The sequence below is a fragment of the Tachyglossus aculeatus genome, chromosome 26 (assembly GCF_015852505.1).
Source record: "Tachyglossus aculeatus isolate mTacAcu1 chromosome 26, mTacAcu1.pri, whole genome shotgun sequence".
Taxonomy (NCBI): Eukaryota; Metazoa; Chordata; class Mammalia; order Monotremata; family Tachyglossidae; genus Tachyglossus; species Tachyglossus aculeatus.
Genome location: NC_052091.1, coordinates 19,890,597 through 19,912,119, shown reverse-complemented (window position 1 = coordinate 19,912,119; position 21,523 = coordinate 19,890,597). Strand labels below are relative to the sequence as shown.

Sequence of the window (21,523 nt, the reverse complement as noted above, 5' to 3'; positions counted from 1 at the left end):
CACTGAGGCACAGAGAAGTTAAGTGATTTGCCCAAAGTAACACAGCTTACAAGTGGCAGAGGCGGAATAAGAACCCATGACCTCTGATTCCCAAGCCCATGCTCTTTCCACTAAGCCACGCTGCTTCACAAGTGTAATTATTGTAATTGGATTTCCTTGTAATCAGACTCTTCTGGGTATAATCACCATGTGCCCGTTGGCTGAAAGGTTTAGAATTCTGGGGAGATTAGGCTCACTGCCCTGCTTTGGGGGTGGGGCTGGGGGGAGAGGGGCTCCTTCTCCAGACTGGCCCTGGGACCCAGCTCGCACGTGTGAATCACGGGCACATACACGTGCTCACATCTCAGGAACATGGCTAGGAGGTGTCCAGGTGAAAGTGCGTCTCAGCAGCAACACGGTGCAAGGTCTGCAAGGACTCAGCACCGCCTGGTTTCTCTCCAGAACAAAGCTCTCTGTGGATTCAATTCCATTTCTTTTTTCTGTCTTTTTATGGCATTTGTTAAGTGCTTACTATGTGCCGGGCACTGTACTAAACACTGAGGTGGAGACAAGTGGCTCAGGCTGGATGTAGTCCACGTCCCACATGGGCCTCACTGTCTTCAACCCCATTTTACTGATGAGGAAGTTGAAGCCCAGAGAAATGAATCGACCTGTCCGAGGTCACACAGCAGACAAGGGGCAGAGCCAGGATTAGAATCGAGATCCTTCTGATGCCCGGACCTGGGTTCTATCCACTACAGAGAAGCAGCGTGGCTCAGTGGAAAAGAGCTCGGGCTTGGGAGTCAGAAGTCATGGGTTCAAATCTCAACTCTGTCTATTGTCAGCTGTGTAACTTTGGGCAAGTCACTTAACGTCTCTGTGCCTCAGTTACCTCACCTGTAAAATGGGGATGAAGACTGTGAGCCCCCCTTGGGACAATCTGATTACCTTGTAACCTCCCCAGCGCTTAGAACAGTGCTTTGCACATAGTAAGCACTTAATAAATGCTATCATTATTATTATTATAGACCAGGCTGCTTCTTCCAGGGTTTCTGTTCGGTTGATTGTGGCTATGAGTTTTCTTTGGCCAACAAACAAGCCAAACTTTAAAAATTCCAGAAGGAGGGAGGGAAGCAGGGAGGGCAGGGAGGGAAGGAGGGTCAGGGGTCCAGGCCTAGTCCCCCCACTTCCCTCTCCACGCCCAAGCCAACCAATCTGGGCACGATCACTCTGCCACCAGGTCACCGCAGAGACGGGCGAGAGGGGCAGGCTGTGAATTTCCACTCTGAAACAGGAAGTGCTCTCAGAGTATGGCCCACTTAATAATTGTGGTATTTGATAAGCGCTTACTATGTGCCAGGCACTGCACTGAGCGCTAGGGTGAATACAAGAAAAATGGGTTGGACCCAATCCCTACTTCACATGGGGCTCACGGTCTCAATCCCCATTTTACAGATGAGGGAACTGAGACCCAGAGACATGCCCCTTTGGCCCAGCTGGCCCCATCCCCACTATCCTTCCCTCTGACCTCTAGTGCCCCCAGCACCCCTTCCCCTACCCCCCCCCCCCACCCGGACCCCCAGGGATGGCAAGAGCCTGTTGGGCCATCTCACCCACCCCGGGGGCTGGGGTGGTCCCAGCGGTCTCCCTGGCAGAGGTGGCATCAGGCCTGAAGCTGTCTCACGGCCTTCTGGAGGTTGCGGTAGAACTCGGCCATGCTGTGGGGGAAGAAGGTGTCCACCACGGTCCGAGGCAGGTGGCCCCCGAGGTCCGTCTGGAAGAAACTGAACAGCTGTGTCTTGTTCGGATCCCTGGGGAACGGTAGGTCCGGGGAGGAGCGTGAGTCGATTTCTGGTGTCCCCAGCTTGAATCTCAGTGGCTTTTCCTATGGGCCCACCTCCCCCATCCCCAGAACTGGACTGCACCCCTCCCTCACCATCACCCTACCCCCCGCCACCCCGGGAAAGCCAGAGGGAAGGGTGGGGGGGTCACAGGAAAATGATGATGGTATTTGTTAAGTGCTTTCTATGCATCAAGCACAGTTCTAAGTGCTAGGGTAGATACAGGCTAATCAGTTTGGACACAGCCCCTGTCCCGCATGGAGCTCACAGTCTTAATTCCTATTTTACAGACGAGGTCACTGAGGCACAGAAAAGTGAAGCGACTTGCTCAAGATCACACAGCAGACAAGAGGAGGAGCTGGCTCCCCTGTAAACTGTAAGCTCATTGTGAGCAGGGAATGTGTCTTGTTAATTGTTAAATTGTATTCTTCCAAGCACTTAGGACAGTGCTCTGCACACAGTAAGTGCTCAATAAATATGACTGACTGACTGATTTAGCTTCTCTGTGCCTCAACTTCCTCATCTGTAATTTGGGAATGAGATCCCAGTCGTCCCTCCTACTTAGCCTTTGAGCTTGGCAAGGGACAGGGATTGTGTCCGACCTGATTACCTTCTTTCTCCCCCAGGGCTTAGTACAGTGCTCAGCCCAAAGTAAGCACTTAATGAAGACCACCGTTGATTATCCTTATTATTCATTCATTCGATCGTATTTATTGAGCACTTACTGTGTGCAGACCACTGTACTAAGCGCTTGGGAAGTACAAGTCAGCAACATATAGAGACGATCCCTGCCCAACAACGGGCTCACATTATTAGCAGGGCATTACGTCTTCCTAGGCCCAGAAATCCTACAGGAGAGAAGCTCTTTGCCCCCACAGAGGAAGGCCTGGGATTGAGGTCAGGAGCTGGGGGCCACAGCTGAGAGTCGCCCCTGCCCACCCCCTTCCCCCAACCCTGAGGGGGAGCTACGCACAGGGTTATCACAATGAGTATCTCCAGAGCCCTCACAGTACAAGCCCCCACCCCAATTCCCCCCACCGAAGCAAACCAGGCCCAAAATTGGCTGAGTGACAACTTCAGGGGGCTGATAACAAAAATAATAAATATTTATTGTACTTGTTAAGTGCATACTATGCGCCAAGCACTATACTAAGCGCTGGGGTTGATGCAAGTTAGGTTGGACACAGTCTCTATCCCACATGGGGCTCACACCCTTAATCCCCATTTTACAGGTGAGGGAACCGAGGCCCAGAGAAATGACGTGACTTGCCCAAGGTCACAGAGCAGACATGTGGCAGAGTGGGATTAGAACCAGGTACTTCTAACAAACAGGTCAGAGCCCCCTTGTTTGTTTGTTTAATGGTATTTGTTAAGTGCTTTCTATGTGCCAGGCACTGTACTAAGATTTGGGAACAGGGCTCTTTGGTAAGGCTCAAAACATTAGTGTCATTTATTCCCACTGGGGTCCAGCTCCCCTCTGTGTCCCACCCCCAACCCAGATAACCCACCCACACACTTCAAAATGACAGAATTAAGAGGAAGGGATATGGAGGCAGGGGGAGAGGAAGGGCAAAACTCATACCAACAGTCTGAGCAGCTGGGACTGCTGGGGGGGAAAAAAACAAAAACAAAACTCACCCCCATGCCTGATCCAGAAATTCCTATTCTACCCCCAAGAGCATAGAAGTTTGTTTTTTTTTAAATGATATTTGTTAAACTCTTACTCTGTGTCAAGCACTGTTCTATTAATAATAATAGTGATATTTCTTAAGCACATACTATTTGTCAGGCACTGTATTAAGCACTGGGTTGGAGACTAGCAAATTGGGTTGGACCCAGTCCCTGTCCCATGTGGGGCTCACAGTCTCAATCTCCATTTTAGAGATGAGGTAACTGAGTCACAGAGAAGTGAAGTGACTTGTTCAAGGTCACAAAGCAGACAAGTGGCAGAGTTGGGATTAGAATCCATGACTCCCGGGACTGTTCTTAGTGCTGGCATAGGTAGAAGTTAATTAGGTCAGACACAGTCCTGGTCCCACATGGGGCTTGCAGTCTAAGTAGGAGAGAGAACAATTGAGGAAACTGATGCACAGATACCCAAAGTCACACAGCAAGCAATTAGCCGAGCAGTGATTAGAACCCAGGTCCTCGTACCCCTAAACCCGTGCTCTTTCACTGATTCAATCGTATTTATTGAGTGCTTACTGTGTGCAGAGCACTGTACTAAGCATTTGGAAAGTACAATTCGGCAATAAAGAGAATCCCTGCCCACATCGGGCTTACAGCCTAGTAGAGGGGAGACAGACATCAAAACGTAAACAGGCATGTGGCTTCTCTTTACTGTTGTAGTGTACTCTCCCAAGAACTTAGTACAATCCCTCCCTCCCTCTGCCCATCTGCCAAGCTAGCTCTCTTCCTCCCTTCAAGGCCCTACTGAGAGCTCACCTCCTCCAGGAGGCCTTCCCAGACTGAGCCCCCTCCTTCCTCTCCCCCTCCTCCCCCTCTCCATCTCCCCATCTTACCTCCTTCCCTTCCCCATAGCACCTGTATATATGTATATATGTTTTTACATATTTATTACTCTATTTATTTTACCTGTACATATCTATTCTATTTAGTTAATATGTTTGGTTTTGTTCTCTGTCTCCCCCTTCTAGACTGTGAGCCCACTGTTGGGTAGGGACTGTCTCTATATGTTGCCAACTTGTACTTCCCAAGCACTTAGTACAGTGCTCTGCACACAGTAAGCGCTCAATAAATACGATTGATGACGATGATGATACAATAATCTGCACATAGTAAGGGCTCAAGAAATATGACTGAATGAAGGAAAATCCCATTTTGGGGGTATTTTAGGGACAATGAGACAGAGAAGAGCCTCAGATGGACAGCTCTGTCCACTCAAACTCCTTCCCCCACACTCTGCGGAGGGACAGGTCTCCTCCCCCTCACCCTCGAGGGAAAAGTGTGGTCTAGTGGATAGAACATGGGCTTGGGAGTCAGAAGGTTGTGGGTTCTAATCCCAGCTTGCCACTTGTCTGCCAGGTGACCTTGGGCAAGTCATTCCACTTCTCTGCGCCTCAGTTTCCTCATCTCTAAAAGGAGGATTAAGGCTGGGAGTCCTGTGTGGACACGAACTGTGCCCAACCCGATTATCTTGCATCTACCCCAGCGCTGAGAATGGTGCCTGGTACGCAGTAAGCCCTTAACAAATACCATAATCATTAATATTATTCGAAGTGGAACGTTTCAGCCCAAGGGCCCACGCAGACTAAGAATCAGGCTCAACAAGTTCCTGTTGCCTGGGCTTCATGGGGGCATCCGCGTGCTCGCTCCCTGTTAAAGGGGGGGTGGTCCCAGGAGGGAACGGGTCCCAGGAGGAAGTGCGATCCAGGAGGGTGGGTCTCCCGGGACAGAGGGATTCCCGGGATTGGGGGGGAAACCCAAGACGTGCCCTCACCCTGGGACGGGTTCACAGAAGCAGCCGCATGGGTGGTTGAAGCCTCTGACGTAGCCTGGCTGGGGTGGGCAGAGCGGGTGGTCCACGTGGGTGGCTGGCGGGAGGGATGGGGCGGCGCAACAGTGGGTCATCGACGGCAGGGCGCAGGCGGTGATCCCCAGGGGAGGGTCACAGGGGGCATGCGGCGGGAGAGAAGGGGAGAAAGGGAGATGTCAAAGGAATCCATCCCCATCCAGAGATGGCTTCAGGAACCTGACCCAGCTCAGGCCCGATTCCTATCCTCTGGGCAGCCTTCCCCTTCCTCTTGGAGGAGATTCATTCAATCATTTTTATTGAGTGCTTACTGTGTGCAGAGCACTGTACTAAGCACTGGACTGGAAGCTTGCTTCTCTGGTTTTTTATGGTATTTGTTAAGTGCTTGCTCTGTGTCAAACACTGCTCATTCATTCATGATTTTGCCACCTGTCTACATGATTTGTTTTGTTGTCTGTCTCCCCTTTCTAGACTGTGAGCCCGTTGTTGGGTAGGGACCGTCTCTATATGTTGCCAACTTGTACTTCCCAAGCGCTTAGTACGATTGAATGAATGAATGGTAAGGGCTCAATCAATATGATTAAATGAATGAATTCCATTGTATTTATTGAGCGCTTACTGTATGCAGAGCACTGTACTAAGCGCTTGCCTCTGGATGCTTGCTTTTTCATTTTTTTTAAATGGTATTTGTTACACACTTTGTTACACACTGTTCATTCATTCATTCTTTCATTCAATTGTATTTGAGTGCTTACAGCGTGCACAGTGCTGTACTAAGCGCTTGAGCACTGTACTAAGAGCTTGCTTCTGGAAGCTTGCTTTTTAATTTTTTTCTGGTGTTTAAGTGCTTGCTCTGTCAAGCATTGTTCATTCATTCATTCAGTTACATTTAGATATTCTCTGCTAAACTCTGTGATAGCCTAGTGGGTAGCGCACGGGCCTGGAAGTCAGAAGGATTTAGGTTCTAATCCCATCTTTGTCACTTGTCTGCTGTGTGACCTTGGGTAAATCACTTCACTTCTCTATGCTTCAGTTACCTCATCTGTAAAATGGGGATGAAGACTACGAGCCCCATGTGAAACAGGGACTGTGTCCAACCTGATTACCTTGTATCTACCCCAGAGCCCAGCACAGTGCTTGATACATAGAAAGCCCATAAAAAAATACCATTATTATTATTACAAGTTAATCAGGTTGGACACAGTCCCTGTCCTGCATGGGGCTCACGGTCTTAGTAGGACCTGAGGCAGCAGGAAATGAAACAGAAGTCGAAGGAGGGCACAAGCAGACAGAGAAATAGTCTGTGGCCTGGAGGAAAGAGCGCACGCTTGGCAATTACAGCATCTGCGTTTTCACCCCAGTTCCGCCTCTTTTCAAAATGGTATTTGTTAAGCGCTTACTATGTGCCAACCACTGAACTAAGCCCTGGGGTAGATACAAGATAATCAGGTTGGACACAGTCCATGACCCACAAGGGGCTCCCAGCCTTAATCCCCATTGCACAGAGGAGGTCACTGAGGTCCAGAGAAGTGAAGCTACTTGTCCAAGGTCACACAGCAGAGAAGTGACAGAGCGGGGTTTCAAACCCAGATCCTCCTGAGTCCCTAGGCCGTGCTGCGGGAGGCTGGAGTACATCCGCGTGGATGAGGAGGTAGGCTTTCAGTGGAGACTGAGGGCCGGAAGGGGAAGGGAGGGTCAGTGGCTTTGGGGGGGGGGTCTCTGCTCACCATTGGACGTGATACTGCCATCATCATATTTCTTGATCAGCACCAAGTCCACAAAGTCCCGGGGAGAGATGAGCTTCATGGCGGCTGAAGGGGTGAGCGTTCTGCAGATGGAGAGATCCTGACAAATGAAGACAAAAGGACAGTGACTGCAGGTCTCGCTGACGCTTGCTCGGAAATGAGAAGACCCAAGGCCAAGACGGGACGTCGCGTCGCATTTGGAGACTAAGGACGCCCCGCCTAGAGTCCCCTCGGCCACCTCTTGGCAGTCATTCGATCCACCGGTGGTATTTCCTGAGCGCTTTCTGCTGTCCTGAGCATCCTAATGATGATGATAATAATTATGGTATTTGTTGCGCTTACTATGTGCCAGGCGCTGGGGTGGATAAGGGTTGGACACAGTCCCTCCCAAGTGGGGCTCACGGTTTCAATCCCCATTTCACAGATGTGGTCCCTGAGGCGCAGAGAATAATAATAATAATAATAATGGCATTTATTAAGCGCTTACTATGTGCAAAGCACTGTTCTAAGTGCTGGGGAGGTTACGAGGTGATCAGGTTGTCCCACGGGGGGCTCAGTTTTAATCCCCATTTTACAGATGAGGTAACTGAGGCCCAGAGAAGTGAAATAACTTGCCCAAGGTCATACAGCAGACGAGTGGTGGAGCCGGGATTGGAGCCCAGGTCCTTCTGATTCCCAGGCCCAGGCTCTGTTCAATAGCAGGTCTCCGTCTTGGCTGAAACCCGTTGGGTCAAGAGCTGCATGGAGCGATTCACCCCCACGCACAGATTTTCTCCCAACTGACTTCCCCACTTCCCCACTTCTTCTTCCCAAGCGGCCGTCAGCCACGCATTGGCTCTTCCCCAGAAGAGCCCCAGCATGGCGGCTTGGTGTTTAGAGCCCGGGCCTGAGAGTTAGAAGGACTCCACCACATGTCTGCTGGGTGGCCTTGGGCAAGTCACTTCACTTCTCTGGGACTCAGTTCCCTCACCTACGATTAAGATGTGAGCCTCATGTAGGATGGGGCCCGAGTCCAGCCCCGATTAGCTTGCATCTACCCCAGCGCTTAGAACAGTGCTCAGCACATAGTAAGTGCTTAACGAGTACCATAATGATAACTCGGGAAGGGGCCACTCACCTCTCCGATCGTTTCAACAACTTCAAACCCCTTGACGTTGGCATCCCACTCCGTGCGCAGCCCATTGGGCACTGGCTTCAGGCACTCCCACACTTGCTCTGGGGTGCCACACACGAACCCTTCGCCGCGATACCTGGGCCGGAGGGGGCAGGGCGGGCGTCAGACCCTCAGGAGCGGTGGAGAGGGCCGGCGTGCCCGGCCTCCCGGAGGGAGGCTGCTGCCAACCCCTGCCAGCCTCTACCCGCGCTGCTTTGGCCTCACGGCTCACTGTACATCACGAGATTTCTGATGCCACGGGTACAGAGACAGAGAGGGAGAAGGTGACGGCGAGACCCAGGGACTTGTTCCCCTGGAGGAAAAAACAAAAAACAAAAACCTGCCCAGGCAGGGGATGTGGGGCAGGAGGAGGAGGAAGAAAAGCAGCGTAGCTCAGTGGAAAGAGCCCGGGCTCTGGAGTCAGAGGTCATGGGTTCAAATCCTGCCTCCGCCAATTGACAGCTGTGTGACTTTGGGCAAGTCACTTCTCTGTGCCTCAGCTCCCTCATCTGTAAAATGGGGATTAAGACTGTGAGCCCCCTGTGGGGCAACCTGATCACCTTGTAACCTCCCAGGGCTTAGAACAGTGCTTTGCACATAGTAAGCGCTTAATAAATGCCATCATTAATTAATTAAGAGGAAGAGGAATCGGCCGAGGCTGGGGCAGGGACTGGGCCAAGAATAGAGACAGGGACAGGAGCGGAAGCTGAGGCAGGGACTGGGGCAGGAATAATAATAACAACGATAATAATAATGGCATTTGTTACGTGCTTACTCTGTGCCAAGCACTGTTCTAAGCACTGAGGTAGATAGAAGGTGATCAGGTTGTCCCCTGGGGGGCTCACAGTCTTCATCCCCATTTTACAGCTGAGGGAACTGAGGCACAGAGAAGTTAAGTGACTGGCCCAAAGTCACACAGCTAAGTGGCAGAGTTGGGATTAGAACCCACGACCTCTGACTCCCAAGCCTGGGCTCTTTGTTAAGCACTTACTATATGCCAAGCACTGTTCTAAGCACTGGGGTGGAGGGGGGGGGGGATACAAGGGAATCAGGTTATTCCCCATGGGGCTCACAGTCTTCATTCCCATTTTCCAGATGAGGTCACTGAGGCCCAGAGAAGTGAAGTGACTTGCCCAAAGTCAAACAGCTGCCAAGCGGCAGAACCGGGGTTTGAACCCATGACCTCTGACTCCCCAGCCCGGGCTCTTTCCACTGAGCCACGCTGCTCCTCTAGAAACGGGAATTATAGGCTGCCACGTGGCTCCCTGGAAAGAGTCCGGGCTTGGGGTCAGAGGTGGTGGGTTCGAATCCCGCCTCCGCCGCTTGTCAGCTGGGTGACTTTGGGTGAGTCACAACTTCTCTGTGCCTCAGTTCCCCCGTCTGTGAAATGGGGATGAAGACTGTGAGCCCCACGGGGGACAACCTGATTACCTTGCATCTCCCCCAGCGCTTAGAACAGTGCTTGGCACCTAGTACGCGCTTAACAAATACCATTATTATTACTATTATTGTTATCAATATATATGAATGAATGAAGGACGAGGCCCGGGCCACTCACAGGTTTCCCGGGAATTCCGTGGACGGCCTCCAGGAGATGGACAGTCCGGGCTGCGGGGGAGAAAGGGGTTGGTGACTTGGGGGAGCGGGGCGGCCGCCCCCTGCCCCCGGCCCCGTCTGGGTGTCCCCGCTGACCCCGGTCCGACAGCTCCTCCAGCCGCTGGCGTCGCCCCGGTAGAGCCGCAGTTTCTCGGCCACCGCCCGCCCCGTCTCCGCCGCCAGAGCCGGCTCCATCGGCCGGCCGTCCAACCGCTCCCGCTCCCGCCTGCTGCGGTACGGGACTGGGCAGGCCTGGGGCCCCTCCCTCCCGCCACGCCCCCTGACGCCCCCTGACGCCCATAGGCTCGGGCGATGCCCCGACCACGCCCCCCTACAGCTCATTGGCTCGGGCCGCGCTCCGGCCCCGCCCCCTGTCGCCCATTGGCTCGAGCGGGGTCCCGGCCCCGCCCCCTTACGCCCATCGGGTCGGGCGATTGCCCCGGCCACGCCCCCCTAAAGCTCATTGGCTCGAGCGGTGCTCCGGCCCCGCCCCCTGACGCCCATCGGCTCAGGCGGTGCCCCGTCCCCACCCTCCTAACGCCCATTGGCCCGGGAGGAGCCCCGGCCCCGCCCTACCAAACGCCCATTGGCCCGGGCGTTGCCCCGCCCCTAACGCCATAATAATAATAATAATAATAATAATGATGGCATTTGTTAAGCGCTTACTATGTGCAAAGCACTGTTGTAAGCGCTGGGCACTATTCTAAGCGCTGGCTTGAATCGGGAGGGGTCCAGGCCCCGCCCCCTAACGCCCATTGGCTTGGGCGGAGCCCAGGCCCCGCCCCCTGACGCCCATCGGCTCGGGCGGTGCCCCGTCCCCACCCTCCTTACGTCCATTGGCCCGGGCGGATCCCCGGCCCCGCCCCCCAAACGCCCATTGGCCCGAGCGGTGCCCCGCCCCTAACGCGATTAATAATAATAATAATAATAATAATAATAATAATGGCATTTGTTAAGCGCTTGCTATGTGCAAAGCACTGTTGTAAGCTCTGGGCACTATTCTAAGCGCTGGATTGAATCGGGAGGGGTCCAGGTCCCGCCCCCTAACACCTATTGGCTCGGGCGGTGCACCGGCCCCGCCCCCTGACGCCCACCGGCTCGGGCGGTGCCCCGGCCCCGCCCCCCCAACGCCCATTGGCCCGGGCCGTGCCCCGGCCCCGCCCGTACCTTCATTAATAATAATAAAGATGGCATTTGTTAAGCGCTTACTATGTGCAAAGCACTGTTCTAAACGCTGGATTGACTCGGGAGAGGTCCAGGCCCCGGCCCCTAACACCCATTGGCTTGGGCGGTGCCCAGGCCCCGCCCCCTAACGTCCATTGGCTCGGGCGGAGCCCCGGCCCCCCAAACGCCCATTGGCCCGGGCGGTGCCCCGGCCCCGCCCCTACCTTTATTAATAATAAAGATGGTATTTGTTAAGCGCTTACTATGTGCAAAGCACTGTTCTAAGCGCTGGGCACTATTCTAAGCGCTGGATTGACATGGGAGGGGTCCAGGCCCCGCCCCCTAACGTCCATTGGCTTGGGCGAAGCCCAGGCCCCGCCCCCTGACGCCCATCGGCTCGGACGGTGCCCCGTCCCCACCCTACTAACGTCCATTGGCCCGGGCTAATAATTGCTATTACTCTATTTATTTTACTTATTACTCTATTTATTTTACGTATTACTCTATTCATTTTACTTGTACATATCTATTCTATTTATTTTATTTTGTTAATATGTTTGGTTTTGTTCTCTGTCTCCCCCTTCTAGACTGGGAGCCCACTGTTGGGTAGGGACTGTCTATATGTTGCCATTATTTTGTTAATATGTTTGGTTTTGTTCTCTGTCTCCCCCTTCTAGACTGGGAGCCCACTGTTGGGTGGGGACCGTCTCTATATGTTGCCAACTTGTATTCCCAGGCGCTTGGTACAGTGCTCTGCACACAATAAGTGCTCAATAAATACGATTGATTGATCAGGTTTGACCCACGTGGGGCTCACAGTCTTAATCCCCATTTTACAGATGAGGGAACTGAGGTACAAAGACGTTAAGTGACTTGCCCAAAGTCACATAGCTAATTGGCGGAGCCGGGATTTGAACCCATGACCTCTGACTCCCAAACCCGGGCTCTTTCCACTGAGCCACAATGCTTCTGCATTGCGCCGACATCTTCCCTTCCTCGTGGGTGGGCCCATCTGTGCAGCCATTGCTTCGGGCTTCTAGGTGGCGGCAGACTGAAAGTTTTGGCCGGAGGAGAGGGTTGAATCAATCGTGTTTATTGAGCACTTACTGTGTGCAGAGCACTGTACTAGACGCTTGGGAGGTACAAGTTGGCAACATGTGGAGACGGTCCCTGCCCAACAGTGGGCTCACAGTTGAAGGTTGGAGGCATGTGCTATGCCCATATGCCCCCTCTCCATCTCCCTCATCTTACCTCCTTCCCTCCCCAACAGCACCTGTATATATGTATATATGTTTGTACATATTTATTACTCTATTTATTTATTTTACTTGTTCATATCTATTCTATTTATTTTATTTTGTTAGTATGTTTGGTTTTGTTCTCTGTCCTTTTAGACTGAGCCCACTGTTGGGCAGGGACTGTCTCTATGTGTTGCCAATTTGTACTTCCCAAGTGCTTAGTACAGTGCTCTGCACACAGTAATTGCTCAATAAATACAATTGATGATGATTTGTTAAGCGCTTACTATGTGCAAAGCACTGTTCTAAGCGCTGGGCACTATTCTAAGCGCTGGATTGACTCGGGAGGGGTCCAGGCCCCGCCCCCTAACGCCCATTAGCTCGGGCGGTGCACCGGACCCGCCCCGTAACGCCCATTCATCATCATCATCATCATCATCAATCGTATTTATTGAGCGCTTACTATGTGCAGAGCACTGTACTAAGCGCTTGGGAAGTACAAATGGGCAACATATAGAGACAGTCCCTACCCAACAGTGGGCTCACAGTCTAAAAGGGGGAGACAGAGAACAAAACCAAACATACTAACAAAATAAAATAAATAGAATAGATATGAACAAGTAAAATAAATAAATAAATAAATAAATAGAGTAATAAATATGTACAAACATATATACATATATACAGGTGCTGTGGGGAAGGGAAGGAGGTAAGATGAGGGGGATGGAGAGGGTGACGAGGGGGAGAGGAAGGAAGGGGCTCAGTCTGGGAAGGCCTCCTGGAGGAGGTGAGCTCTCAGTAGGGCCTTGAAGGGATGAAGAGAGCTAGTTTGGCGGATGGGCAGAGGGAGGGCATTCCAGGCCAGGGGGATGACGTGGGCCGGGGGTCGATGGCGGGACAGGCGAGAACGAGGTACGGTAAGGAGATTAGCGGCAGAGGAGCGGAGGGTGCGGGCTGGGCTGTAGAAGGAGAGAAGGGAGGTGAGGTAGGAGGGGGCGAGGTGATGGAGAGCCTTGAAGCCCAGGGTGAGGAGTTTCTGCCTGATGCGCAGATTGATTGGTAGCCACTGGAGATTTTTGAGGAGGGGAGTAATATGCCCAGAGCGTTTCTGGACAAAGATAATCCGGGCAGCAGCATGAAGCATGGATTGAAGTGGAGAGAGACACGAGGATGGGAGATCAGAGAGAAGGCTGGGGGAGGGGTCCAGGCCCCGCCCCCTAACGTCCATTGGCTTAGCCGGTGCCCAGGCCCCGCCCCCTAACACCCATTGGCTCGGGCGGAGCCCCGTCCCCACCCTCCTAACGTCCATTGGCCCGGGTGGAGCCTCGGCCCCGCCCCCGCAGACGCCCATTGGCCCGGGCGGTGCCCCGGGCCCGCCCCTAACTTCATTAATAATAATAATGGTGGCATTTGTTAAGCGCTTACTATGTGCAAAGTACTGTTCTAAGCGCTGGGCACTATTCTAAGCGCTGGATTGACTCGGGAGGGGTCCAGGCCCTGCCCCCTAACGCCCATTGGCTCGGGCGGTGCACCGGACCCACCTCCTAACGCCCATTGACTGGGGAAGGGGTCCAGGCCCCGCCCCCTAATACCCATTGGCTCGGACGGAGCCCCGTCCCCACCCTCCTAACGTCCATTGGCCCGGGCGGAGCCCCGGCCCCGCCCCCGCAGACGCCCATTGGCCCGGGCGGAGCACCGGCCCCTCCCCTAATTCTATTAATAATAATAATGATGGCATTTGTTAAGCGCTTACTATGTGCAAAGCACTGTTCTAAGCGCTGGGCACTATTCTAAGCGCAGGATTGACTCGGGAGGGGTCCAGGCCCCGCCCCCTAACGTCCATTGGCTCGAGTGATGCCTCGGCCCCGCCCCCTAACGTCCATTGGCCCGGGCGTGGCCCCGGCCCCGCCCCCTCACTGCATTAATAATAATAATGATGGCATTTTGTTAAGCGCTTACTATGTGCAACGCACTGTTCTAAGCGCTGGGCACTGTTCTAAGCGCCTGGCACTATTCTAAGAGCTGGATTGACTCGGGAGGGGCACAGGCTCCGCCCCCTAACGCCCATTGACTCGGGAGGGGCCCCGGCCCCGCCCCTTAACGCCCATTGGCTCGGGAGGGGTCATTCATACATTCAATCGTATTTATTGAGCGCTTACTGTGTGCAGAGCACTGTACTAAGCGCTTGGGAAGTACAAGTTGGCAACATATAGAGACGGTCCCTACCCAACAACCGGCTCACAGTCTAGAAGGGGGAGACAGACAACAAAACAAAATATATTAACAAAATAAAATAAATAGAATAGTAAATATGTACAAGTAAAATCAATAGAGTAATAAATATGTACAAACATATATACAGGTGCTGTGGGGAGGGGAAGGAGGTAAGGCGGGGGGATGGGGAGGGGGACAGGAAGGAGGGGGCTCAGTCTGGGAAGGCCTTCCGGAGGAGGTGAGCTCTCAGTAGGGCTTTGAAGGGAGGAAGAGAGCTAGCTTGGCGGATGTGTGGAGGGAGGGCATTCCAGGCCGGGGGAGGATGGGGGCCGGGGGTCGACGGCGGGACAGGCGAGAACGAGGCACAGTGAGGAGGTTAGCGGCAGAGGAGCGGAGGGTGCGGGCTGGGCTGGAGAAGGAAAAAAGGGAGGTGAGGTAGGAGGGGGCAAGGTGATGGACAGCCTTGAAGCCGAGAGTAAGGAGTTTTAGCCTGATGCGTGGGTTGATTGGTAGCCACTGGAGATTTGTGAGGAGGGGAGTAATATGCCCAGAGCGTTTCTGCACAAAGATGATCCGGGCAGCAGCGTGAAGTATAGATTGAAGTGGGGAGAGACAGTAGGATGGGAGATCAGAGAGGAGGCTGATGCAGTAATCCAGTCGGGATAGGATGAGAGATTGAACCAGCAGGGTAGCGGTTTGGATGGAGAGGAAAGGGCGGATCTTGGCGATGTTGCAGAGGTGAGACGGGCAGGTTTTGGTGACAGATTAGACGTGAGGGGTGAACGAGAGAGCAGAGTCGAGTACGACACCAAGGTTGAGGGCTTGTGAGACGGGAAGAATGGTAGTGCCGTCAACAGTGATGGGAAAGTCAGGGAGAGGGCAGGGTTTGGGAGGGAAGATAAGGAGTTCAGTCTTGGACATATTGAGTTTTAGATGGCGGGCAGATATCCAGATGGAGATGTCTTGAAGGCAGGAGGAGACGGGAGCCTGAAAGGAGGGAGAGAGAGCAGGGTCAGAGTTGTAGATTTGGGTGTCATCAGCGTAGAGATGACTGTTGAAGCCTTGGGAGCGAATGAGTTCACCAAGGGAGTGAGTGTAGATAGAGAACAGAAGGGGACCAAGAACTGACCCTTGAGGAACCCCTACAGTAAGGGGATGGGAGGGGGAGGAGGAGCCCACAAAAGAGACTGAGAATGAATGGCTGGAGAGATAAGAGGAGAACCAGGAGAGAACAGATTCTGTGAAGCCAAGGTTGGATAGCGTGTTGAGGAGAAGGGGGTGGTCCACAGTGTCGAAGGCAGCTGAGAGGTCGAGAAAGATTAGGATAGAGTAGGAGCCATTGGATTTGGCAAGCAGGAGGTCATTGGTGACCTTTGAGAGGGCAGTTTCCGTGGAATGTAGGGGACGGAAGCCAGATTGGAGGGGGTCGAGGAGAGAGTTGGCATTGAGGAATTCGAGGCAGCGCGTGTAGATGACTCATTCAAGGAGTTTGGAAAGGAATGGTAGGAAGGAGATAGGACGATAACTAGAAGGGGAGGTGGGGTCAAGAGAGAGGGTTTTTAAAAAAAAGGATGGGAGAGATGTGGGCATGTTTGAAGGCAGAGGGGAAGGAACCAGTGGAGAGTGAGCGGTTGAAGATGGAAGTTAAGGAGGGGAGGATGGACGGAGCGAGAGATTTCATAAGATGAGAGGGAATGGGCTCAGAAGCACAGGTGGACGAAGTAGCACTTGAGAGGAGGGAGGGGGTCCAGGCCCCGCCCCCTAACAGCCATTATTATTATTATTATTATTATAGCGTTTGTTAAGTGCTTGCTATCATCATCAATTGTATTTATTGAGCGCTTACTGTGTGCAGAGAACTGGGAAGCGCTTGGGAAGTACAAGTTGACAACTTATAGAGACAGTCCCTACCCAACAGTGGGCTCATAGTCCAAAAGTGCTTGCTATGTGCTATCCACTGTTCTAAGCGCTGGGGAGGATACATGGTGATCACGTTGTCCCACAGGGGGGCTCACAGTCTTCATCCCCATTTTACAGATGAGGTAACTGAGGCTCAGAGAAGTTGAGCGACTTGCCCAAGGTCACACAGCAGACATATGGGGGAGTCGGGATTAGAACCTATGACCTATGACTCTCAAGCCCGTGCTTTTTCCACTGAGCCACGCTGCTTTTCTGTTCGAGCGGTGCCCCGGCCCCTCCCCTCAGCCCGAGAGTTCTCGTCCCCGCGCTCGGGGGTCTGGAGGCATTGGGAGCCACGTGATTATACTGATGATGATGATCATGATAATGATAATAATAATAATAATGTTGGCATTTGTTCAGCGCTTACTATGTGCCAATCACTGTTCTAAGCACTGAGTTAGATAGAAGGTAATTAGGTTGTCCCACGTGGGGCTCACAGTCTTTATCTCCATTTTACAGATGAGGGAACTGAGGCACAGAGAAGTGAAGTGACTTGCCCAAAGTCACATAGCTGATAAGTGGCAGAGGCAGAATTAGAACCCATGACCTCTGACTCCCAAGCCTGGGCTCTCTGTTAAGTGCTTACTATGTGCCAAGCACTGTTCTAAGCACTGGGGGGGATACAAGGAAATCAGGTTTAGTACAGTGCTCTGCACACAGTAAAAGCTCAATAAATACGATTGATTGAATGAATGAATGAAAGGTTGTCCCCCGTGGGGCTCACAGTCTTCATCCCCATTTTCCAGATGAGGGAATTGAAGCCCAGAGATTTGAAGTGACTTGCCCAAAGTCACCCAGTTGCCAGTAGGGAATGTCTCTATATGTTGCCAACTTGTACTTCCCAAGCGCTTAGTACAGTGCTCTGCACACAGTAAGTGCTCAATAAATACGATTGAATGAATGAATGAAGTGGCGGAGTAGGTATTAGAACCCATGACCTCTGACTCCCAAGCCCGGGCTCTTTCCAGTGAGCCACGCTGCTTCTCTGGTGATGATTTTGATGGTATTTTTTAAGTGCTTGCAATGTGCCAAGCACCGTTCTAAGCGCTGGAGTAGACACAAGGTAAATAGTTTGTCCCACTTGGGGTTTACAGTCTTAATCCCCATTTTAGAGATGAGGCCACTGAGGCCCAGAGAAGTGAAGTGATTTACCCAAAGTCACCCAGCTGACAAGTGGCAGAGTAGGAATTAGAACTCTCAACCTCTGATTCCCAAGCCCGGGCTCTATCTGCTAAGCATACAGAGCTCTGCATACGGAAAGCGCTCAATAAATGCGATTGAATGATTGAATCCATCATGTAATCCACCCTCCCCCTCTCAAACACGCTCTCCCTCCTTTTCCTCCTTGCCTTGGAAGGAATTCGCTAAGTGCTTTTTATGGGTCAGGCACTGTAATAAACGCTAATCAGGGGGACACAGTACCTGTCCCACATGGGGCTTACACTCTAAATCCCCATTTAATAATAATTATAATAATAACAATGATAATATTTGTTAAGTGCTTACTATGTGCCAAACACTGTTCTAGATGCTGGGGTAGATATAAAATAATCGGGTTGGACACAGTCCCTGTCCCACATGGGACTCACACTCTTAAGCCCCATTTAATAATAATTATAATAATAACAATGATAATATTTGTTAAGTGCTTACTTTGTGCCAAGCACTGTTCTAGGTGCTGGGGTAGATACAAGATAATCGGGTAGGACACAGTCCCTGTCCCACATGGGACTCACACTCTTAATCCCCATTTAATAATAATTATAATAATGACAATGATAATATTTGTTAAGTGCTTGCTATGTGCCAAGCACCGTTCTAGGTGCTGGGGTAGATACAAGATAATCAGGTTGGACACAGTCCCTGTCCCACATGGGGCTCACACTCTTAATCCCCATTTAATAATAATTATAATAATAACAATGATAATATTTGTTAAGCTCAATAATAATGATGATGGCATTTATTAAGCACTTACTATGTGCCAAGTACTGTTCTAAGCACTGCCAGGCACTGTTCTAAGCACTGGGTAGATACAAGAAAATCAGGTTGGACACAGTCACAGTCCCTGTCCCACGTGGGACTCACACTCTTAATCCCCATTTAATAATAATTATAATAATAACAATGATAATATTTGTTAAGCCCTTACTATGTGCCAAGCACCATTCCAGGCGCTGGGGTAGATACAAGATAATCGGGTTGGACACAGTCTTTGTCCCACATGGGGCTCACACTCTTAATCCCCATTTAATAATAATTATAATAATAACAATGATAATATTTGTTAAACTCAATAATAATGATGATGGCATTTGTTAAGCACTTACTATGTGCCAAGCACTGTTCTAAGCACTGGGTAGATACAAGATGATCAGGTTGGACACAGTCCCTGTCCCACATGGGGCTCACACTCTTAATCCCCATTTAATAATAATTATAATAATAACAATGATAATATTTGTTAAGCTCTTAATAATAATGATGATGGCATTTATTAAGCACTTACTATGTGCCAAGCACTGTTCTAAGCACTGCCAAGCACTGTTCTAAACGCTGAGTAGATACAAGATAATCAGGTTGGACACAGTCCCTGTCCCACATGGGACTCACACTCTTAATCCCCATTTAATAATAATTATAATAATAACAATGATAATATCTGTTAAGCACTCACTATGTGCCAAGCACGGTTCTAGGTGCTGGGGCAGATACAATATAATCGGGTTGGACACAGTCCCTGTCCCACATGGGGCTTCCAGCATTAATCCCCATTTTACAGATGAAGGAACTGAGGCCCAGAGAAGTGAAACGACTTGCCCAAGGTCACACAGCAGGCAAGTGGCAGAGCCTGGATGAGTACGCAGGTCCTCTGACTCCCAGGCTCCTGCTCCCTCCACTAGGTCACGAGTGTCTCTCTTCACTTCTCCCAAACACAATTGTTCCAGCCCCGGCCCCTGTCCTGCATCACCCCATCCCCATGCCCCCAAATAATAATAATAATGATGGCATTTATTAAGCGCTTACTATGTGCAAAGCACTGTTCTAAGCGCTGGGGAGGTTACAAAGTGATCAGGTTGTCCCGCGGGGGGCTCACAGGCTTCATCCCCATTTTACAGATGAGGGAACTGAGGCACAGAGAAGTGAAGTAACTTGCCCAAAGTCACACAGCTGACAATTGGCGGAGCTGGGATTTGAACCCATGACCTCTGACTCCCAAGCCTGGGCTCTTTCCACTGAGCCATGCTGCTTCTCTCAGAAGACCACAGCCTCGCTGCCAACCTGGCTCCCTGCCACTCACCCACTCCAAATCCTACCCCCGCTTCCTGCTGGCCTATCTCTTCCACCCCACCAGATCACCAGATCACGGGTGTGGACTGCAGAGATAAAAAGGGACAGCGAGACCCGGAGACCGTCTGTCTCTCCCCCGTTTCCCCCCTCTGCCGACTCCCAGAAAAAGCTGGCTGGAAGTGGGAGCAGAGACGGGGAAAAAAACCTCACCGCTGATCTCCCTGCCTCCAGCCTTTAATATTAATAATAATGGCATTTATTAAGTGCTTACTATGTGCCAAGCACTGTTCTAAGCACTGGGGAGGTTACAAGGTGATCAGGTGGTCCCACGTGGGGCCTCACAGTCTTAATCCCCATTTTCCAGATGAGGTAACTGAGGCCCAGAGAAGTTAAGTGACTTGCCCAAAGTCACACAGCTGCCAAGTGGCAGAGCAGGATTTGAACCCATGACCTCTGACTCCAAAGCCTGGGCTCTTTCCACTGAGCCACACCCTGCTCCAACCTATACTGCAAGAGAAGTAGCATGGCCTAGTGGATAGAGCACAGGCCTGAGAGTCAGAAAGTCATAATAATAATAATATTATTATTATGGTATTTGTTAAGCACTTACTATGTGCAAAGCACTATTCTGGGATAGACACAAGGTAATCAGGTTGTCCCACGTGGGGCTCACAGTCTTAATGCCCATTTTACAGATGAGGTAACTGAGGCCCAGAGAAGTTAAGTGACTTGCCCAAAGTCACACAGCTGCCAAGTGGCAGAGCAGGATTTGAACCCACGACCTCTGACTCCCAAGCCTGGGCTCTTGCCACTGAGCCACGCTGCTTCTCTAATTGAGGCCTAACTTCATCTCTGCCACTTGTCTGCTGTGTGGCCTCAGGCAAGTCACTTCACTTCTCTGGGCCTCAGTGACCTCATCTGGAAAATAGGGGTGAACACTGTGAGCTTTAAGCGGGACAGGGACTGTGTTCAACCCAATTTGCTTGTGCTTAAGCGCTTAGTACAGGGCTTGGCACATAGTAAGCGCTTAACAAGTACCACAGTTATTATTATTATTACAGGTCTGGGAGTCAGAAGGTCAAATGTCCGGCTGGTCAAGAGGGCTTCTGGTTCATCCACGGGCCTTGTGTCCACTTCACCCGTATCTCCCATTCCCAGAGGCTGCCTTGCTGTCCCAGCCATCTCAAGAGGATCAGGGCCCTTGTGTCAATAATAATAATAATAATGATAGCATTTATTAAGCACTTACTATGTGTAAAGCACTGTTCTAAGCGCTGGGGAGGTTACAAGGTGATCAGGTTGTCCCATGGGGGGCTCACAGTTTTCATCCCCATTTTACAGATGAGGTAACTGAGGTCCAGAGAAGTTAAGTGACTTGCCCAAAGTCACACAGCTGACAATTGGCGGAGCCGGGATTTGAACCCATGACCTCTGACTCCAAAGCCCTTGCTCTTTCCACGGAGCCACACTGCTTCCCAATCAATCAATCAATCAATCAATCAATTGATGAATCACATTTATTGAGTACTTTCTGTGTGCAGAGCACTGTATTAAGTGCTTGGGAGACTACAATACAACAGAGTTGCTAAACACATTCCCTGCCCACAAGCTACTTCGATCCATCCATCCATAAAGCAAGTAAGCAATTGTATTCATTGAGTACTTATTGTGTGCAAAACGCTGTACTAAACGCTTGGGAGAGTACACTACAGCAGAGTTGGTAGACATTCCCTGCCCACAACAAGCTCACCCTACTTCAATCGATAAGAATAATAATAATAATTATGGTGTTTGTTAAGCGCTTACTATGTGCCAGGCACTGTACTTAACGTTGGGGTGGATACAAA

The 21,523-nt window shown here is 51.2% G+C and overlaps 2 protein-coding genes across 3 annotated transcripts in view; both read right to left on the bottom strand.

Annotated features, from left to right (window-relative positions):
* Positions 1–1,573: 1,573 nt before the first annotated feature.
* On the bottom strand, positions 1,574–10,017 carry STARD5 (StAR related lipid transfer domain containing 5). Of its 2 annotated transcripts, XM_038767422.1 has the most exons (6): positions 9,904–10,017; positions 9,770–9,819; positions 8,176–8,308; positions 7,041–7,158; positions 5,281–5,374; positions 1,574–1,790 (listed from the first exon to the last, which is right to left on the bottom strand). In XM_038767422.1, the coding sequence occupies exons 1-6, from the start codon at positions 10,000–10,002 to the stop codon at positions 1,643–1,645; spliced, it is 642 nt and encodes a 213-aa protein (XP_038623350.1). In that variant the 5' UTR covers positions 10,003–10,017; the 3' UTR covers positions 1,574–1,642. The 2 variants fall into 2 exon arrangements, with proteins under 2 accessions (XP_038623350.1, XP_038623351.1); XM_038767423.1 differs by lacking the exon at positions 5,281–5,374.
* A 9,724-nt stretch (positions 10,018–19,741) lies between these two features.
* TMC3 (transmembrane channel like 3) overlaps positions 19,742–21,523 on the bottom strand; it is a 51,639-nt gene continuing 49,857 nt past the window's right edge. The window contains exon 24 of the mRNA XM_038767013.1: positions 19,742–19,762. Within this exon, the coding sequence (XP_038622941.1) occupies positions 19,742–19,762 (21 nt within the window). The remainder of the gene's footprint in view (positions 19,763–21,523) is intronic.

Excerpts from the sequence above, each read along its gene's own strand:
- STARD5 (XM_038767422.1), bottom strand. The coding sequence starts at position 10,002 with ATGGAGCCGGCTCTGGCGGCGGAGACGGGGCGGGCGGTGGCCGAGAAA. Across the intron at positions 9,820-9,903 it reads GGAGGAGCTGTCGGACCGGG|CCCGGACTGTCCATCTCCTG; the intron begins GTCAGCGGGGAC and ends TCTCCCCCGCAG. Across the intron at positions 1,791-5,280 it reads TTCTGTGAACCCGTCCCAGG|GGATCCGAACAAGACACAGC; the intron begins GTGAGGGCACGT and ends ACCGTTCCCCAG.